The sequence below is a fragment of the Vicia villosa genome, linkage group LG3 (assembly GCF_029867415.1).
Source record: "Vicia villosa cultivar HV-30 ecotype Madison, WI linkage group LG3, Vvil1.0, whole genome shotgun sequence".
Classification (NCBI taxonomy): Eukaryota; Viridiplantae; Streptophyta; class Magnoliopsida; order Fabales; family Fabaceae; genus Vicia; species Vicia villosa.
The window spans coordinates 192310090-192332529 of record NC_081182.1 but is presented as its reverse complement, the minus strand read 5'-3'; the positions used below and the strand labels follow the sequence as shown (position 1 = coordinate 192332529).

At 32.6% G+C, this 22440-nt stretch overlaps 1 protein-coding gene across 1 annotated transcript; it reads left to right on the top strand.

The window, feature by feature from the left end:
• The first annotated feature begins 230 nt into the window (after positions 1-230).
• LOC131593174 (putative disease resistance protein At3g14460) lies at positions 231-21966 on the top strand. The gene is made up of 6 exons (XM_058865443.1): positions 231-477; positions 567-620; positions 1909-1962; positions 2951-3004; positions 16988-20649; positions 20738-21966. The coding sequence occupies exon 5, from the start codon at positions 16994-16996 to the stop codon at positions 20615-20617; it is 3624 nt and encodes a 1207-aa protein (XP_058721426.1). The 5' UTR covers positions 231-477; positions 567-620; positions 1909-1962; positions 2951-3004; positions 16988-16993; the 3' UTR covers positions 20618-20649; positions 20738-21966.
• The last annotated feature ends 474 nt before the right edge of the window (positions 21967-22440 follow it).

The window sequence follows — 22440 nt, the reverse complement described above, 5'->3', positions numbered from 1 at the left end:
AATTGTATATGAAATCAAGATAATAAATTATATTTTATTAATTTGTATGAAATTAGTTATCTTTAATTATAATTATAATCTGTGGAAGTATAAATTAATTTATTCTAGTATATGTGAACTTACTAATTGTTTAGAAATTTTTATTTTAACTATATTGAGTTTTTAGAAGAAAAAAAAAATTGATTTGTCCTCTTGAATTGAAAAACTGACTAAGAAGTATTAATATAGCTAACATGTAATGGACTCCCTTTCCACAACACATTTACAGTTTCATTTTGCATTCCTTTCTCAAATAACAAACACAAAGAAAAAAACAAACAGAAGCTAACTACTTCGCCGTTCCTATCTCCGACTACTGTTACGACCTCTAACAGAAAAACCAACTCTGTTTTGGCATACTCTTTCAAACATATTACCTCCAGTCCACCGTCCTCTTCTTCTCTCACCGCGGGAAGGCGTTTTCCGGTCACCTCATATGTATGTTTGTAAACTCTATTTTTTATTGGCAAATTTTGTGTTGCCTCTAATTTTATAAATTTTTCATGTTTATATATTCATTCTCATAGGTTCTTTTTCATTGGAAGATTCTAGTCTCAGCTTGTTTATTCACACACTGAAAGGTAATAAATATATTTCTCTCCCTGTAAATATATTTTTATTTTTCTTCTAGAAATTTTTTTGTATTTATTTTTGCAATTAATTTAAATATAAGTTAATTTATTTTAATTGCTTTATTTTTTACTTCTTTAATTTTCCTGGGCATAATTTTTTTTTTGGAATAATTTTGTATTCCCTTGTAACTAAAGTACTTCTATTTTCAACCTTAAGTTCTCATAAATATATTTTGTATACTCTCTTTCAATTTACACACTTAAATATTTCATTTAATACTTTACAGCAATATTTATAAAATTTTACAAAAAATATTTTTTTAGTATATTTAAAAATATGAAATCCAAAAATATTTTTAAGGCAAATTTTTTTATTTTTTTTAACACGCGGTCTTAGGAGTTAGGTAGATACTCATATTGTAAAGACAAAAATTTAATTTAAATTTAAATTTATTTTAAAATAAAAAGATATAACAAATAAATAAATAAATACACATATCAACTTTATTGTTATTTGTTAGTCTTCGCCAAATTTATTTTACTCTCTTCTTATTTCCTTTAAAGTGGTGGGAAACTTTCTCTTTTCATCCATTCTTAAATATTACTCTATTTTTATATTTAACTTCAATTTTTTTCATCAATATCTAAGTTACAAAATTAGAGTAAGATTTAAAAAATTGGAGACAACACAAAATCTAAGTTGAATATAAAAATTAGAGGCAACAAAAAATATAAAGTATAATATTAAAAGTTGTATTATGATCTTTCAATAATATTTATCTCCCTTTATAAATGTAAATTTCACTTTCATTTTTGTGAAAAATTCTCAATTTTTATTTGGATCCATATATAAATTTAATTTTAAATTAATTGATTTTTATTATTTTATTTTTTTGGCTTTGTTAAATTTGACATAATATTTATGTTTTCTAAATTTTTAAATACAATCATTTATAAACCTTTTTTTGTTAATGGTATTTAAAATATTTAATAATATTATTTTAGACTTTGTAAAAAAATATATATATTTATTTTTTGGACATAAATATAATCAATAGTCAACAAATCCACCTATTTTTAATGTTATTACTAATACCACCTCTTTATGTTTGTAAACTCTATCTTGCATTTTTTTTTTATTGGCAAATTTTGTGTTACCTCTAATTTTATGAATTTTACATGTGTATATATTCACTCCCATAGGTTCTAATTTTATGAATATATATTCACTCTCATAACTTCATATGTTGTATTACCTCTAATTTTTTAAATTGTACTTATATATTCAATCTTACAGGTTCTTTTTTATTGGAAGATTCTAGTCTCAGCTTGTTTTCTCACACACTTTCAGGTAATATATTTCTCTCTCTTTGTAAATGTATTTTTCTTTTCGCAATTTTTTTGTACTTATGTAGATTTACAATCAAATTTGATTTTAAACTAAGTGAGTTTTATTGCTTTATTTTTGGTTTCATTAGACACATTATGTGTTATCTTTAATTTTCAAATTCTTACTCTAATTTTTATATTCACTCACGAGTAAAGAGAGATTTTTAAAAGATTTTATTATTATACATTTTTAAAAAATAATTTTATAATTATATTAATAAATTTTTATTATTATAGTGATTCATTAAATTTATATTAATCATTAGACTTTTAAAATGTATTAGATTATCCATAATTATATTTTTAGGTAATGGATTGAATCAAATAAAAAAACTAATTTATTTATGTTAAAATCTATTAATTAATTTCTTTATAATAAATGAATTATTTTATGGCTTAAATGACCACCAACATAATGTTGCTACTTTTTTACATAATAACTAAAGAAAATATTAACAATGTTAAAAAATGTAGGTTAAAAATCATGTACAAAAATATTATCTCAACACAATTTTAAAAAAAAATTAATTTACAATACATTGTAATTAGATATTATGTCAACACAATTTAAAGAAAATTAATTTAAAAATCATGTCCAAAAATTAAGACTTAGTTATTAGATATTGATATTTTAAAGACAAAATTTTATTTAAATTTTAAAATAAAATAATATAACAATTAATTGATAAATAACCGTGGCTAATGAGCGAATTTTTGGTAGTGTGACCGAAATTATTTTTCTCCATTTTTAAAACTTTTTTCTTTTCCATTTTAAACTTCATTTTTGCAATACATTGTGGTGTCTCTGACCCTGATTTTATTTCAATTTCTTTGTTTCAAATAATCTATTTTTTATTGAAAAATCTCAATATCAATTTTTAATGTTGTACCTTATATATGTGTTGCCTCTAATATTTTAAATCTTACTCTAATTTTTATATTCAACTTAGATTCTCTTTCATTAGAAGATCAAACGTTCAGTTTGCTTGTCCAAACATTTTCAGGTAATATTTGTCTTCCTTTTCTTTTGTAAATGTATCTTTGAGAAAAAGTTTTCAATTTTTATTTGATTCTATAATTAAATTTAATTTCTTTTATTATTTCATTTTTGACTTCTTAAACTTATGGAAACAACACAAGTTTAGAAAATAAAGGAAATATATTCAAAATACAATTTAATTCTGGCACCCCCACAAGACCAAGGTAGTTTAAACCTACATTGATCTTGTCCCTCAATGCAAGAAATCTAGTTGTAGGGTAGGGTCTTGGTGAAAACATCAAATTTTTGTCGATCACCATGAATATGAGCAACTCCAAGATGCTTGCTCATGACCTTTTCTCTAACAAAGAAGAGATCAATATTCATATGTTTAGCGTGCACGTGGATAACGAGATTATGTATCATTGTTAAACAAGCAACCATTGTTTGTTTCTCGGACCACATTGTGTGAAGATTGGGACCTAAGTAGACAGCTTCCCCAGAGGTGGACATACGATCATCAACATTAGCTTCCCAATTAACATCGCAAAAGTCATGTAGAGGGAGAAGTTTGAGGCCACAAGCTAGATAGAGATGCAAACTCAAATGTACAATACCAACAAGATATTTTAAGATGCACTTAACTGCATGTCAATGCATATCAAGGGGATGAGCCGTGAATTGGTACACCTTGTTGACTGAGTAACTTAATTATGGTTTAGTTATGGTTGCATACTAAAGTGCTCCCACTACTGCCCTATGGAGTGTAGAATTGTGAAAGCTAGCAGAGCTAGTTTTGGTAGGTTTTGTAGTGAACATAATAAGTGAAAAAACTGGTGTTGCTTTAATCATATCAATTTAATGAAGTAGGTCACAAATTTATTTGTATTGGCACAACAATAGAGAACCATTAGTAGAAGGTTTGACTTTAATCCCCTCAAAAAATCAAACATACAAATTTTCAAAGCAAAAACATTATACAGTTTAGAGGTGATAGATGCAAGGAGAGATGTGGAATTACCAGTGATGGTTATATCATTAACATATATTTTGAAAACTTCTTTAAAGAAGAAACCCTCTTAAGGCCGGAGCCTACCGGGATCGATTTGAATTCTCTAACTTATGATGATTCTTTGGACCTTGAGAAACCTTTCTCCGAAGGTGAAGTGAAGGAAGCTATTTGCTCGTGCGATGGTAACAAAAGCCCGGGGCCGGACGGATTCTCATTGGAGTTTTACAAAAGGTTTTGGCTTCTCCTCAAAGTAGATTTGATGAAGTGTTGCAATGACTTCTACCTTAAAGGTACTCTTGTAAAATCCATTACTTCTTCTTTTCTCGCTCTTATACCTAAAAAGAAGAATCCGCAAGATTTGTTTGAATACCGTCCCATTTGTTTAGTGGGGAGCATTTACAAGATTATTGCTAAGATGTTAGTGGCAAGATTGAGAGGAGTAGTGGATAAGTTGGTCTCTTCCAACCAAACCGCTTTTGTTCCGGGTAGAAGCATGATGGACGGGGTCTTAATGGTTAATGAGATTCTTGATTGGGCTAAAAAGAAAAAGAAGGGGTGCTTATTACTCAAAGTAGATTTCGAAAAGGCGTATGATTCGATTTCTTGGAATTATCTTAGGTGGATTTTGGTGAAAATGGGATTTGGCAAAAGATGGATGAAATGGATGGAGTCTTGCATTTTTACTAGTTACATGTCCGTGTTGGTCAACGGTAGCGCAACAAAAGACTTCAAGGTTCAAAGAGGAATACGCCAAGGTGATCCTTTATCTCCTTTTTTATTTGTTCTTTCTATGGAAGGTTTAACCGCTTTAACTAAGAAATCGGTGGAGGTGGGAGACTTTAAACCTTTCAAGTACGGAGAAAATGACTTTGTGGACATCCTTCAATTTGCGGATGATACCATCATTATAGGCGAACCCACTTATGATAATCTTTGGAGCTTGAAAGTGTTGTTGAGAGGTTTTGAGTTTGTCTCCGGTTTGAAAATCAATTTCCACAAAAGTAATATCTTCGGAACTCACATAGGAGATTGGTTTTTTAAATCGACCACAACTTTCCTCGTTTGCAAAAAAGGATCCTTTCCGTTTAAATTCCTTGGTATTTGGGTGGGTGAGGGAGCTAACAAGAAAAGGGTGTGGAAGGAAGTGGTTGACAACATCAAATCAAGACTTTCAAAATGGAAAGGTAGAAACATATCCATTGGTGGAAGGGTGACTCTCATTGGATCCGTTCTTAACGCTATCCCTATTTTTACTCTATCTTTCTATAAAGCTCCGAGTAAAATTGTTCATGAAATAAGAGGTATTCTTTGCAACTTTTTGTGGTTTGGGAATATGAAAACAAGATGCATTCATTGGGTAAAGTGGGAGAATGTTTGCAAGGCAAAAGGGAAAGGAGGGTTAGGTTTAAGAGATGTGGGAGAAATGAACAAATCTCTTCTTCTTAAATGGAAGTGGAGAATTTTGAAGGAAGACAAGGCTATATGGAGTCGATTTTTAAATTTGAGATACCTTAACCCGAAACTTAAAGTGTTAGCTTCTTGCAAGGACTCTTTAAACCGGGAGGATTCTAGATGGTGGAGAGACATAATTCTTAACGATTTCAAAGAGGATGAATCGGAAGATGGTTTTACCAATTGGGTAAAATGTGAGTTAAAGAACGGTAATAACATTCCCTTTTGGCATAGTTGTTGGTTGGGTGATCAAACTCTCCTAGCTTCCTTTCCGTATTTGTTTGAACAGACAACCAATAAACTAGGTGCGGTGGGCGATCTTATCATTTGGAACAACGGTGCCATTTCTTGGAACTTGGAAGCTATTTTTGGTAATGATCTTTTGACTACTCCGGTTCCGAACTTTTCTTCTTTTAATATTCTTGGCACGGGCTCGGTTCTTGGGAATGAATTGAGGGATTTAAAGGAGCTTCTAGATGGAGTGGTGTTGGACAATTCGACAACGGATGAATTCCAATGGAATCTAACCTCTAACGGAACTTTCTCGGTGTCTAGTGTATCGCATTTGGTGTCTAATGCAAAGAACCTAGCTTGGCCAACTCCAACCATCATGTTGTTGGATGTTATTTGGAAGACAACCATTCCGGCAAAAATCAAGATTTTTTCTTGGAGATTTTTCATAAAAAGACTACCGCTAAAAGTTCTTCTAGCAAATAGAGGTGTGTCTAACTTTCCTTCCATTGATTGTTCTTTTTGCAATAGTCATCCGGAATCCTTGGAGCATCTTTTCTACCAATGCCACGTTTCAAATGCGGTATGGAACAGAATTTTTATTTGGTTGGGTAATGAGGTTGCTCTTTCGTTGGAAGAGTTCAAGAGCTTTGGGTGTATCCAAGACAAGGTGAAAAATACCAATATTAAAGCTAATCTAAATACAATTTGGTTGGCTACAATATAGTGCATTTGGACTATGAGAAACACCGTCACTTTTGATAACGTTCTTTTTAGCTTTGATGAGGTGATTTCTAACATCATGTATTACTCTTGGAGATGGGTTTGTAGTAGGGAACCATCGCGTAGGATTAATTTCTATGATTGGTATAAATTACCATTATGTAGTAACAACAATTACTAGTGTATTCTTGTTGTAAGGGTTGCACCCCTAGTGCGATTTCTTATAATCATTGCTTATTAAAAAAAAATACACGAACATAGACCACAAAACCATTGAGATTGTAGAGAGAAGTAACACTTGTTGAGCACAAAGCCATAATCAATCAGAGTTCCTTTTAGCCATTTAAACTATTGCATATGAGCGTGTTTTAGGTCATAGAAAGCCTTATGAATTCACCTTTTGAGAAGTTAGTGGGCCGCTCCATGAACACTTACTCATCTATAAATCCATTTAGAAAGGAATTGTTTATATCCAATTATTGGATTGACCACTTATTGGTAAGAGCAATGGTGAAAATGAGCCTGATAGTGACTAGTTTAATAATTGGGGAGAAAGATTCATGAAAGTCAAATCCATGGAATACCCACTTGAAACCAATAAATTTCTTGTCAGATTGCAGTGGCACAAGAGACCAAGTCTTATTTCTCTCAAGAGCATAATACTCTTCTTCATGGAAGCCAAGCACATAAGATTTTTCAAAAATTGTTTCACAATTTTAGGTTAATAATGGACAAAAAAAATGGCAGGAGGAAGTTTATGAAGAGGAATACCACTTTTAATTTAGGATTTCATTATATGGGTGTTGAATGGATTGGTTTCTTAGATAGGGACAATATGGATAACATTAATATGTGATACATGGTTAAGTGGAGGATGTGTTGGTGGAAGAATTGTTATTGGAAGAGTTAGGTGAGGTTATTTATGTATTAGTTGAAGTAGGTGAGAATAATGGTGGGAGTGAGGCTAAAAGTGTTATTACATTTGAATTTGCAAAATGGAAAGCAAGATGTCACGAAAGTTGTGGAGAACATCTTGCTTATTACAATCATAATCACAATTCTTCTTTTTTTTTTAATCAAGATTTCATTAAAGAACCAAAAGTTCTACCGAAAAGATTACAAAGAACGGGGCGAACAACAACAAAAACCCCGGAGGAAAATTACAAGCCAAATATAACCTATGAATAATACAAAAAAAAAGGAGCATTTGTAAACTCAAAGAAATTATAATTGGTGCGGGTAATTTTCCCGATGAAAGACCATCTCCACCAAAGTTCTTTAATCCTCCAAATAATATCGGAAACACTCCAACTATCATTTCGGAAAATAATGCCATTCCTAACCTTCCAAATAGTCCAACAAACCGATAACCACAAGGTTCCTTCCGTACCGGCTCTAACATTGAGCTTTTTGCAAAAAATAAGCCAAACCAAAAAACTATTCCGAATATCACAATTCTTCTGGATTGTATTTGTGGTTTTTGAATTAAGGATTTCATTTGATACGCTCATGTTAAGGATTTATTTCCTTATGTGTACAATCTTGTGATTGTTGGAGTTGCACTTTTTGAAATTAGGACCAAATTAGATTGGTTAAGATTTAATTTATTTCCTTATATGTTAGATTGGAAATCAAATTAAATCACAATTTGAATATGCGTTTTTGGGAGTTTTCTTCAGCTACAATTTTTCCAAATCCTATTCATGAGGTGCAAGAGCTTGTCTCACTATTTAAGGAGTTCCATTCTATATCAGAAGACTTAGAGCTTTAGAGAAAATATTTACTCTTTAGGAGAGTTTAGTTGAAGTCTTGTTTTCTTAGGTTGTAATACTCTTTTCCTAGATACTAATTCTATAAGTTTGAGAACAAAGTATTTGTGTGTGTATGTGTGTGTCATTGTTCTATCTTTCAATCATTCTTTAACTCAATAAACACTTGGGAGAGTGCTCGAGAGAAATTGAGAGGTGTCTTTGATTCAGGATGGGGCCTAATAGAATTTTCACGGGTATTATTAGGAAAACGACACTGAACAAAGAGAATTCAGATAAGACCATATGTACTTCTGACTATTAGGAGTGGAGCTCTTTCTATAAGGAGTCCTGAATAGAATTTCACAAGTAGTATTAGGAAAGCGGCATTGAACCATGAAGATTCAACTAAGACCAATTGTACTTCTTACTGTTAGAAAATCAATTTAAACCGAATGGATTGAGGCTAGAATCGTGAACAAAATCACTTTCCTTATAAGTATTTCAAGCACACTCTCGATTGTCTTAGAGTTGGAATGGCCTGAATACCCAGGATAATTCAGCCTTACTCGAGTCTGCACAAGACCGGTGAAGAAACTCGAATGCAAGGAAGCTGTCTGGAATAATATATTAGAGAATGATTATTTTTGTGTATATGTTTTGGATTCATAAATGTGTATTTATAGGCCATGCATGTGTTGTTTCATAAGTTTGCAACTCTTGATGAAACAACACCTTTTCACCATATATTACAATGGTTCATCTATAATGACACAAGACACCCCTTCATGAAATGTTGTAAATTTGAATTCAAAAAACAAATTTATGCAACAACCAAAAATCTATTCCCATTTTTTTGTCACATTAGAACACACTATGATAATTATTATTTTATAATTTCCAACAATCTCCCACTTGTTCTAATAATGACAAATTTAATAATTCCAGAAATGAGATATAAAGAGTGTTAATACAGTTAGGTATCTTTCGATTTAAAACTTAACCTTAGTGAGGACAACACAAAGTTTAATCGGAATATTAGGTAGCAAAGCTTTTAAACCATGAATCCATATGATTAGACCGGTGTTGCCTTACACACACTCTTTAAAGGTTCTTCCTCTGCATAACTCGCTTAGCACTTATTTATGGCCATGTGCTATCCTGTTTCATGAATTTTTCATGAGAGAAACTCCAACTCTCACTTTGAGACGGCACCATCTCGAAATTCACATAGGTGAAGTTCATATTGTGTCCTTTTCCACGAGACACGTACCCTTGGTATTGAACTTCATTAAGAGTTTTAAAATAAAACTCAACCCTCGTTTTAAGGTCAACATTTATCACGAAATGTTCGACAATTATCCAAATCAGCGACTTGTTGTTACCCATTGAAAATCTTGAGGTTAATGTTCTGTTAACGTAAGATTGGGTTGCCGCCGCTGTCGGAACTCTTACTCAAGGAGTTTCAACCTCATACCTCTTGAGGTTGTTTTTACTAAGTTTCTGGCCAGTTGCTTAGTAAATAAATTTCCCAAATTATAGATCGATCGTATATATGCAAGTAAATGATTACATCTTTAATCAATTTTCTCACGAATATCTAAGGCCTCGGTGCCCAAACTTTCCATTTTACACTTATTTGAATTCTCTTGCTAAATTGGCTTGACTAACACATTGTGTTAACACCTTTGAAACACTGTATTTAGCCAATGGAACTTCCGACAGAAGGTCCCTCAACCATTTAACTTCTTTGACCAGTAGAAGCGAGATCCACACACCATGGCTCCATGGTCAAGAGAGTGATGCGTGTTTGTTTCTTGCTCTTCCAAGAAATCTCACCTCCAACTAGTGTAAATATCCACTCAGTTGTAAATTTATGGTCTCCAACACTCGATATCCAACTCATATTGGTATATTCTTCTAATATGATAGGAAACCTACCATGATGGAGGTCAGGATTTTGGTTTCTTTAAAAGATAATCGAAAATCCTTGTGATGGCCTTCCAATACTCACTATTTGGATTTATAGTAAATCTACTCATTTACTAATTTCAACTAATATATTGCATATAGTACATTGCATTAGAAAACCAGATTCACTTGTGTATTCTAATATAGCCATAACTCTTCCATCATCATTTTAAAACTAAGATCAAATTGAATATTCACTTTTTGAAACGTGACAGTTTGGACTTATCAAGAACTTTCTCAAAAAAGTGTATTTGACTAAGTTCATAACCCCCACTATTTTCGCATTACTTTGATCCCAAAAAAAGTGTCAACTAGTCCAAGATCTTTCATCTTGAATGTGTGTTTGACTATGTTTTCAACCCCACTTTTTCGCTTTACTTTGATCGAAAAGAGTGTCCACTATTTCAAGATTTTTCATCTTGAATGTGGAAGCTAGAAACCTCTTTGCTTCTAAGATTCAATTTATCTTATTTCTAATGATCAACATGTAATCAACATAGAGACAAATGAATATCACAATATTCTCACACAACTTTGTGTACAAACACTTGTCACAAGATGTATATGAAGAAGGTTTTAGATAATCATGCATGATGATGCAAGAAGGTTTTAGATGAAGTGAGAGATAAAATTATGAGCAATTTAAAATAGTATAATAAAAATTGCAATGAGTACCTTTGTTATGTTCACTTCTCTCAAATCTTCACTTTAATTTCTATGTTAAACCTTCTTGGTCAACTTCATTATTGACGTGCATGACACTTTTGATCCTTTTCTTCTTTGATAACCTTTGTCTTCATCAAAACTAGATATAAGATATTCTTCACAATCTCCCCCTTTTTGATGATGACAAACTCTTTGAATTATTGTTTTGATAAGAATTAAAAGTCTCCCCCTAAGTTGTGCGCCTCCCTTTTAATTTGGGAATCTTGTAATGATATAATCAAACTTTTGGTGCCATTGTTTCGGTGCATATTTTGTTCCAAATAAAGATTTGACAAACTTGCACACCTTTTGTTAATTACCAAGAAGCATATAACCTTCTGGTTTTCCAATGTAAATCTCCTCGTCGAGATCTCCATTTAGGAATGTCGTCTTGACATCCTTTTGATGAACTTTTTGTTATTAAGGAAATTAATCTCTTCGTCGAGATCTCCATTTAGGAATGTCGTTTTGACATCCATTTGATGAACTTTTCGTTATTAAGGAAATTAATCTCCTCCTTATTTGTCTAAAACCATTGGATACTAATCTATCATTGTAGGTGTTTAATGTATCACTACGATACTTCCTTCTAAACATTAATGGATCTTGATCTTTAAGTAGATCGACAAGTTCCAAGTATGGTTTGACATTACCGAATCTATTTCATCTTAGATAAGAACATCATTCCAAGAGAAGTCTCTTGAAGTTACTTCTTCATTGTAAGTCTAAGGATCATCTTCCACTTGAAGAATAATCAGAATCTTACGAACAAAATTCTCACTATTTCATTCTTTTAGAAAAGAAAAATAAGTCGAGAATCTATTTTGTTATGTCCTAGATCCTTAGTCTTTCAGACTTCCTGCTTATTCTGAGTTCGAGTTGTTTTCAACAATCAGTGACAAACCTTTGGTTTGTGTTTCAACAATTTGTGGAGAACTTTCCTCATGAAGTTTTTCATTAGTGAAAATCTCGAATTCCATATCCTCCGTGATAGGTTCTCAAAATTCCACATCTCGGGATTCAATTACATTAGAATCCAAATTCAAAAGTCTATATAAGTCATGATCCATTCTTGGATCATCTTTATGTTTCGTAGAAACCAAATCAAAACTCAATAACAGAAATCGTGATCCTTAATAAATTTGACTACATCGGTAATCAATCAATCCATATTCATAAAATTTTAAATTTTTGATTTCAATCTATCTTTCCACAAATTTACTTAACACCACATAATTTTCCCTTTTTTTTCTTCAAAATATCATACAGTACCAGTTTATATTAGCAATGCTTATTGTTCAAATCAAAACAATTTGATTCCAAATTTTCAAAAGCCATTTCCGAAAAACTATTATTCTAAAACAAGATTTACTTTCAATTATATACTTTAATGATTAATTATCAAACAAAAGATATATATATTTTTTTTCACTTATTCATTATATTTAAATAATCTCTCTCTATATATTTTCTGTGCAAGAAGCATTGCATTGCCGACTATAAGCCAAATGTTGCTTTTATATACTCTATATAACACATATATGATTCACGACATGCTTATTTTCGTGCAACATTGGCAGACAATAAATAAAAACGAAATTTCAATACAACTAACATTGTTTGAAAAAAGGATGGCACCGTTATACTCGTTGGAAAATGATGTACTCTTAACAATGCACCTCTATAGTTAATAATATATTAGCAACAAAATTTATACATGACAATGTCTATCATATCATAGTGCATTGAAGTGTGAAACACATACAGAATTTTAATTGAATTTTAACGCACTGTACTCTAACACAGTACAGAAAATTTCATATTTTCTTTATATGAATATGCAAACAATTCGATTTTCGTAATTTTTTTTTTTTTCAAACAAATGCAAAACAAAATGGATATGCCATATATGTAATTGATTATCTTTAAGTAAAATAATTTGTTATCAATCTATCATTATTGAATAATCATAATATAAGTAACTATTACTCTGATATTAATTGTTAGAAAATTAATTCAAAGTCGATATTATGATTTTCATAATTCTGAAATTTCTATGAGAAATAACAAAACGTACCCGGATTTATAATAGCGATTCTTCTTGTATTAGAATATGTCCACGACACAACAGTTCATGCTTTGATGCTTGAAACGGAAGCCTCAATTTCTATGGCTTGATTTCCATTATGTGAAATACTTATAAGATTGTTAGAAAATCAATTTAAACCGAATGGATTGAGGCTAGAATCGTGAACAAAATCACTTTCCTTATAAGTATTTCAAGCACACTCTCGATTGTCTTAGAGTTGGAATGGCCTGAATACCCAGGATAATTCAGCCTTACTCGAGTCTGCACAAGACCGGTGAAGAAACTCGAATGCAAGGAAGCTGTCTGGAATAATATATTAGAGAATGATTATTTTTGTGTATATGTTTTGGATTCATAAATGTGTATTTATAGGCCATGCATGTGTTGTTTCATAAGTTTACAACTCTTGATGAAACAACACCTTTTCACCATATATTACAATGGTTCATCTATAATGACACAAGACACCCCTTCATGAAATGTTGTAAATTTGAATTCAAAAAACAAATTTATGCAACAACCAAAAATCTATTCCCATTTTTTTGTCACATTAGAACACACTATGATAATTATTATTTTATAATTTCCAACAATTGGAAGCTAGAAACCTCTTTGCTTCTAAGATTCAATTTATCTTATTTCTAATGATCAACATGTAATCAACATAGAGACAAATGAATATCACAATATTCTCACACAACTTTGTGTACAAACACTTGTCACAAGATGTATATGAAGAAGGTTTTAGATAATCATGCATGATGATGCAAGAAGGTTTTAGATGAAGTGAGAGATAAAATTATGAGCAATTTAAAATAGTATAATAAAAATTGCAATGAGTACCTTTGTTATGTTCACTTCTCTCAAATCTTCACTTTAATTTCTATGTTAAACCTTCTTGGTCAACTTCATTATTGACGTGCATGACACTTTTGATCCTTTTCTTCTTTGATAACCTTTGTCTTCATCAAAACTAGATATAAGATATTCTTCACACTTACTATTAAGAGTAAATCTTCTTCCATTGGGTTAACGCCCTCCAAACATAAGTAATTTTGCACCGAACCGAGTAACTAATTCTTGTGTTATTTATTTTTGTTTTAATTTTGTTGTTGCGTAAGTATATTGTCATACACATTGTGGGTATATCAAAAAGTATGATATAGAAGTCATTAGAGCTAATAGTAGGTATATCGAAGGATGGGGAAGGATTAATAAGATTAGTGTTAATTGGTTTAGGTGATAAGGCGGAATGAGGTAAATGAGATGGGGCTGGTGGTGCGAGTGAAGAGTTGGTTTGATTGGGAATGGTAGTGAAATTTGTAGTGTGTAGGTTAACCAAAGGTATAAAGATCCAATAGACATGAACTTAGGAACATTTTGGGATGAGGAAAGATTATGACCAAACAATTAAACATAAAGAAAACTAGATTAATTAAATATGACATCTTTAGAAATATAAAGTTTGTCAGTTAGGGACAAACATTTCTATCTTTTATGGGAGGTGGAATAAATCAAACAAAAGACACTCATGAGAGTGAAATGACATTTGTGTGTGTTAAAAGGTCTCTAAGGAAATCATGCATAACCAAACACTTTGAGAAACTAGTAATAAGGATTTTTATGGAAAGAGTGACATAAGAGATACAATTATTTATAGAGATAGAAGGTAATATGTTAATGAGATACACAACAGTGAGAAAAGCATAGTCCCAATATTTAATAGGTAAATTGGCAAGACTAGAGAGAATTAAGCCAAAGTCTACTATATGTCTATGTTTGCATTCAACCACACCATTTTGGTGATGAGTGTGAGGACACATTAATCTTTTAACTATACCTAACTCATTTAGAAAAGAGGTTAAAGATCTAAATTATTTTCCCGAGTCAGTTTGAACGGGTTAAATTTTTAATACCTAATTGCAGTTATATCATAGTTTTAAAATGTTTTAAAATGGCTATGGCATCAGATTTCTTTTTCAAAAAATAAATATAGGTAAACCTAGTGTCATCATCAACAAAAGAGATGTAATATTTGAATCATTTTGTAGATGTATTAGTTCAGGGTCTCCAAAGGTCACTAAATATCATTTCAAGAGGAGTAATGTAGGATGTGCATGAGATTGTGGAGTGTAATATGTGAGATTTTTTCATACAACAAAAGAGATGCAATATTTGAATTGTTTTGAAGGCATATTAGGTGAGGGTCCCCAAAGGTCAATAAATATCCGTTCAAGAGGAGTAGTGTAGGATGTGCATGAGGCTGTGGAGTGTAATATGTGGGATTTTCCCATACCACACTAAGGAATCAGACTTATTACATTAGGGTAACTAGTATCACGAAGCTTAAGACTAGGATGAATAACTCTAGATTGAGTAACTAGACAAGAGGCACGAAAGAGATGCTTGGAACTTGAGTATTGTGACTGGAACTTGAGACTGGGAAACTCATAGAGTCCATCAATATCAACACTTCCATGTAAAAGCACTTGGTTAGAATTTGTAGAGTATGGGGAATAGGGTGTTAGGATTAAGACTTATTTCATTAGAGTAACTAGTATCATGAAGCTTAAGATTAGAATCAACAACTATAGATTGAGTAACTAGACAAAAGCAAGGAAAGATATGATTAGAAATTGAGTCTGGTGACTGGAACTCGAGACTACTAAAGTCATGGAGTTCATAACTACCAACACATCCATGTAAAAGTACTTGGTTAGTAACCTGAGATTTGACAACACAATAGTCAGAGTGAAACTCAAAGAAAATAGTTATCTCTAGCCAACTTAATGACACTTATGAGATTCTTAGTGATTGAAGGAACATGGAGTAACTTATGTAAAACAAGACGGCTATTGAAGACAAAATTATGAAGAACTAGAGGAGCTGATTTGTAGACTTTGGTTATTTCGTATAAAGAATTGATTAGGACCTTCATAAGGGACACATTGTTGGATATTCAGAGAGTTGTTTGTGGCATGATAACTGGCTCTAGAGTCAGGAAACCAAGTGGAAATGGTATTAGGGAGGACATTGGTGGTGTTGGTTAGCATTGCATTAGGTTGCGTAGGGAGGACATTTGTGGTGTATGAGATTTATATAGGTTACATCAAGTTGAAATTTCTTGTTAAACTCTGAAAGGCACATCTCATGCGCAATCAGTAAGACTTCAACTTCTTCAAGCTCTATTGACTCAAATTTGGGATTTAATGACCGAAATAACAGATCCATAATCTTTTCACAGTCCATATTTTAAGAGAGAATTAAGTTTTAAAAATCTAAAACTAAAAAATTATTGTAGTTAGAATGTAAATTTGGATTCTTTGAACTGGTTGGTCTTTAACTAAAGTTTTGTGAGTGTATATTTGAGTCCAATCTTGTTACATTCTTTTCCACTGCCATATTGTGAGGAATAAGGATAAAAGGATACTATAATTTGCTTGATATGGTTATCTGCTGTTTGAGGTATGTTTGGTGTCCATTAAATTGGCTTCTTGGAAGTGGTTAGTTTTAAGTTGTAAAACCACACCTTCTTGTAATTTTTATGACTGGTTTACCTCTCCCTTGGAATGTTTCAGGTTGAGGTAGTTTTTTTCTTTGGTGGGTTAGAGTACCCCTTGTACTCTCCTTTTATACAATGAGTTATTGCCTAATAAAAAAATTATATTAGATAATTTTAATAAATTGTCATGATTAAATAATTTTAACATTATTTGAAGTTAAATAAGAGTTGATCAGTCTTATGAAACCAGAGAAATAACTCTGTACTCTTGGTACTTTTTTCTTTTATTACGAATAAAAAACATTGATTTCTAAAAATAGAATAGTGGTGAAGAAATATACAAGTAACAATAATTTTGTTGTTTGCAATGGAGATAGTCTTCATATATAGTTCTTATCATAGCAGCATAATGTGCCATTAATGAAACAATCCATCATTTTTAATTTATGTTTAGAACTTTACACTTTATGTAATATGTATGTTTTAAATGTTTGACATTGATATTTCAACAATGTGTAGAAAATAGTTTTTGTTCCATTATGCTTAGTAGAAGCTAACGTATTACCAACTTACAGATAGCCATGGCAGAATTGATGGTTGCAGGAGCAGTTCTTACCCCTATCATTCAACTTACTATTGAGAGTCTTGCCTCAAAATATTTCAAAGACCTCTTCAATAAACGGTTGCTGGAAAAACTTAAAATCACATTGAATTCTATCAGCAAAGTCTTGGAAGATGCAGAGACAAAGCAGTACCAGAAAGATGAGGTGAGGATTTGGCTTGACAATCTAAAGCATGAGGTATATGAAGTAGATCAGCTGTTGGATGAGATTGCTGCTAGTGCACGAAAAACGAGCAAGAGCAAGGTTAAATGCTTTAGCACATTTTTGCCAAATCAGTTTAAATCTAGGATCAAAGACTTGCTCGATAAGCTAGAAGATCTTTTAAAGCAGAGTGATGTTATGGGATTGAATGAAGGAACAAGTGCTCGTAATGAAGTTGAAGTCGGTCCAAATTTTTCAAAAAGACCGCCAACGACGTCTTTGGTGGATGAATCTCTCATATGTGGTAGAAGGGATGAAAAGGAGAACATTGTCAGTTTCTTACTTTTAGACAATGGTAGTAGTAGCAACCACACACCAATACTCAGCATAATTGGTCTTGGTGGGATGGGTAAGACCACCCTTGCTCGGCTCGTCTACAATGACAACAAGGTGCAACAGTGCTTTGAACTTAAAGCTTGGGTCTATGTTTCAAATCCATTTGATATTACCAGGCTCACTAAAGAAATCCTCGAGCAATTTAATTCTTCACCAAATAGTGAAAGCTTGGAAATACTCCAACGTCAATTGCAACATACAGTAACAGGCAAGAAATGTTTGCTTGTTCTAGATGATATTTGGAACGCAAATGAGAAAAGTTGGAAGCATTTACTAACTCCCTTTAACAAAGGATCTTCTGGAAGTAAAATTATTGTGACAACACGAAATAAGGACGATGCATTAGCCATGGAATCTGCCGAGTTATTTGAATTAAAACAATTGGGGGAGACTGATTGTTGGAATTTATTTGTGACACATGCTTTTCGCAACAAAAACGTGAGTGAATATCCAGATTATGAATCAATTGGAAGGATGATTCTAGACGACAAGTGTGGAGGGTTGCCATTAGCCGTGGAATCAATGGGGAAGCTCTTGAGAAGAAAATTCTCCAAAAATGAATGGGATAAAATATTGAAGACTGATATGTGGTGTTTATCAGAGAGAGACAGTGACATAAATCCAGTATTGAGACTGAGTTACCATAATCTTCCTTCCATTTCGAAGCGTTGTTTTGCTTATTGTTCCATGTTTCCCAGGGGTTATACGTTTCAAAAGAACAATTTAATCAATCTTTGGATGACATATGGTTTGCTAAACTCTTACAAAAGTGTCAAAAGTAAAGAAGAGTTGGGTAGTGAATCGTTTGAAGATCTTGAATCAATTTCATTTTTCCAAAGATCACTAGATTTTGATGGTTGTTTTGTCATGCATGATCTTGTCAATGACTTGGCAAAATCAGAGTCTCGAGAGTTTTGCTTACAAGTAGAGGGTGATAAGGTGCGAGATACATCTGAAAGGACACGCCACATTTGGTGCTCTCTTGATTTGAAAGCCGGCGATGGGATATTAAAGCACATTTATAAAGCTAAGGGATTACATGGCTTGTTGGTAGAACCACCAAGAGATGGTAGCAAATCCTTCATGATAAGCAAAAATGTGCAATGTGATATGTTTTCAAAGCTAAAATATTTGCGGATGTTGTCATATTGTGGTTATAGAAATGAAACCAGAGAGTTAGAGCTAGCAGATGAGATAGACAATCTAAAGCTTTTGCGCTATCTAGACCTGAGTTGGACAACAATTAAAAGGTTGCCTGATTCTATCTGTAAGCTTTATAATTTAGAGACACTGATATTGGAAGGATGTGATAATTTGACAAAATTTCCTTTAGATTTTTACAAACTTGACCGTTTGCGCCATCTTAATCTGAAAGGAAATGAAATAAAGAAGATGCCAGAGAAGATGAGGAAACTAAATAACCTACAAACGTTGACTGACTTTGTTGTGGGAGAGCCAAGTGGGTCTGATATTGAGGAGTTAGAAAGTCTCAATCTTCTTCATGGAAAAATTAGTCTTTCAGGATTGAACAATGTCACTGATCCAACACATGCCGTAAAGAGTCGTTTGCAAGATAAGAAGTTTTTAGAAGAAATACATATGATATTTGATGGTTCAGTAGTGGAAAGCAATGTGTCTGTCTTGGATGCCCTTCAACCAAATAACAATCTGAAGAGGCTCACTATTCAGAACTACAATGGCAATATGTTTCCAAATTGGCTAAGTGGTTGTGATTTACCCGACTTAGTATCTCTTAAACTGCAGAACTGTAAAGGAATAAAGATCTTTGGCAATACCTCAACAAATGTTCCGTCTGAATGGCTAAGTGGGTTTCCTCGACTTAAAGAGTTGTATATATATGATTGTCCCAAATTGAAAAGAGTATTGCCCCAACACCTTCCTTCATTACAGAAGTTGGAGATTATTAATTGTGAGATGCTGGTTGTATCAATTCCCAATTGTGATAATATCATAAGGGCTTGTCATTTACCCAACTTAATATCTCTTAAACTTCAGAAATGTAAAGGAATAAAGATCTTTGGCAATAACTCAACAAATGTTCCGTTCAAGTTCCTTGAAGTTTTGGAATTTAACTCCTTGTCTGAATGGGAGGAATGGTTATGTATTGAAGGGTTTCCTCAGCTTAAAGAGCTTTACATAAGAGATTGTCCCAAATTGAAAAGAGCACTCCCTCCACACCTTCCTTCATTAGAGAAATTGGTGATTAGGCATTGCAAAATGCTGGACATATCAATTCCCAAGTGTGATAACATGATAGAGTTAATAATATCGAATTGCGATCAAATTTTGATAAATGAGTTGTCATCCAGCTTGAAAAAGTTCAGACTTGATGGAAATCAGTACGTTGAGTTCTCCATGGATCATTTAATCAACAATCCCATTCTGGAAGAGTTGAAGTTGGATTTCAAGGACTTTGTAGAATGTCCCTCTTTGAATTTGTGTTGTTATAATTCTCTGTCAGAACTTTCAATAACAGGATGGAAGTCCTCCTCCTTGTCTATTTCACTACACTTGTTCACCAATCTAAATTCTCTATGCTTGTTGGATTGTCCAAACCTGGAGTCTTTTCCTATGGGAGGTTTGCCTTCCAAGTTGTGGTCCCTTAAAATACACAATTGTCCAAAATTAATTGCTTCCAGAGAGGAGTGGGGTTTATTCCAACTCAATTCTCTGATTGATTTCCATGTCAGTGATGACTTTGAAAACGTGGAGTCCTTCCCAGAGGAGAATCTACTGCCGCACACTCTCAAGTATCTTTGGATGTCAGAATGTTTAAAGCTAAGAATAATGAATTGCAAGGGTTTTCTCCACCTCAAATCTCTCAGTCAAATATCTATTAATAACTGCCCTAGTCTTGAGAGTTTGCCGGAGGAGGGTCTACCCAACTCCCTTTCTCATTTGTACATTGAAAAGTGTCCATTGCTTGAAGAGAAGTACAAAAAGGAGGGAGGAAAGCAATGGCATACAATTCGTCACATCCCTTATGTGCTTATTAACGGTTATGTGCAGCAAATTATTTACTGAATTGAGTGGTGGAAAGGACATGTTTGCCAAAGGCAAGTACAACCCATGTGTTCATTTTTTTCTTCATAATTTTTTGTTTGGCATAATAATAACACTATGTATGTATTCCATGTTGAACAGTAGCTTGTGAAGTGCCCCTCAAAGATCTTGCAGACCAAGACATACTATTGCCATCAACATGAAGCACGACCACTTTCCTAATCTTTTCATCAATTCAAATAAATATGATCATCGTGACAAGTTTTGCTTTGCCATAAATTGTGCAAAACCTTTTTCTATTTACAGGAATACTTTATGTTTAGGGAGTTTAACCAACATGCTGCTACATCTGATATGTATGTTTAAATAGAAAAAGATCTTCACAGCATGCTGCTATAACCACATTTTCACATTCCAATGATTTTTTTATCTCTTGTCATGAGTAAAAAGTTTAAAAGCAAGAATATTTATCTACTTATAATGTGTCTGTCATCTTGGGTGAACACAGTTCCCATTCGCTATTAATCATTCATCATTCATTGCAAACAACTACCACTCGGTTACTGCTTTGTTGGTACATATAAAGAGTTTGACATAATTGAGAATTTAGTTTGTGACTCAGCCTATATGCAGTGCATTAATCATTCATTGTAATTTAATTGAGAATTTCAAGTTATTCAAATACAATAATCAATTTCTATTACCTCACAAATACTTACTAACACAGACACTCACCCTATACACTTACCAACACTCACGGAAGACAACTCCGACTATGAATTCGTCACATTTATCAAACAACCAACTAAAACATCTTGGTCGGTGCCATCAGCTCTGCAAGAAGCGCTACTGAGAAGTTTCAAAATTTTGAATGCATGGACAGAAGCTAGAAACCAAGGTCACTCTTCTCTTCCTTACATTATCACATTTGTCAATGACATTGTGTATAAGCCTCCAAGTGATGAGAGATTTTGCAGGTGGAATAAAGTAAATAAGCCTCCATGGTTTACGGCCACGACAAAACTGTATCAGCAGTTGCTGATACCGATGTTGATATTCACAATTTTTATGTTAAAGAATAAATTGTTCTTAATTCACACTGCAACGACCGCAATCAGTGTCACGACACCTATACCGACCGAAATCACGAAGCCTTTGCACGAACGCGACCATTTCCTATTATTTATTCTCAAAAAATAAGCCTTTTTATTTCCCTTTCTTATTTGTCCAGTTTCCTTTTGTGGTTCATAAGAAATGAGGTGGTTGTCACTGGCAAGTATTTTCTATTATCTTGCGTCTGTCAACAAAAGACTTGAGAAAAGAAATGTGAATGGCTACATTATTTTTCTTATTTTGCAATTGATGATCATCACAAATTGTCTGTCTACCATGATTTTTCTTGTGGTTCATGCTAAACATTCTGAATAACAGAAATAGTTTCTTCAAGCTATTCAAAACCATTTCATGGCATTCTTCATTTTCAATTTTGAATAATTCTATATATTTATATAAAATGGTGTTGAATTGCTGAGATCCTTTGCAATAAATTTCATGGATATTCAAAATGGGACACAATGAATAGAAAGTATTTATGAATGAGGATGTCTTCTAAAGGAACTAATTATTTTTCAGGAATTTAGAACTATATGTACTGAGTAATAATATTGTGACATTTAAAGGCATCTTTCAAATAAAATTGTTTTAATAGTTCTCATTGGAATAATGAAATATATTTTACTTTGAAAAATATAGTTGGATTGTATGATAATCAAATGAGTCGAGACAAATTTATATCAAATACCAACAGAAGTTTGGAAGTTGATCTTGCATGCACATTCAAAGGC

Bases quoted from the DNA above. Each gene is read 5' to 3' on its own strand.
- LOC131593174 (XM_058865443.1), top strand. From the start codon at position 16,994: ATGGCAGAATTGATGGTTGCAGGAGCAGTTCTTACCCCTATCATTCAA.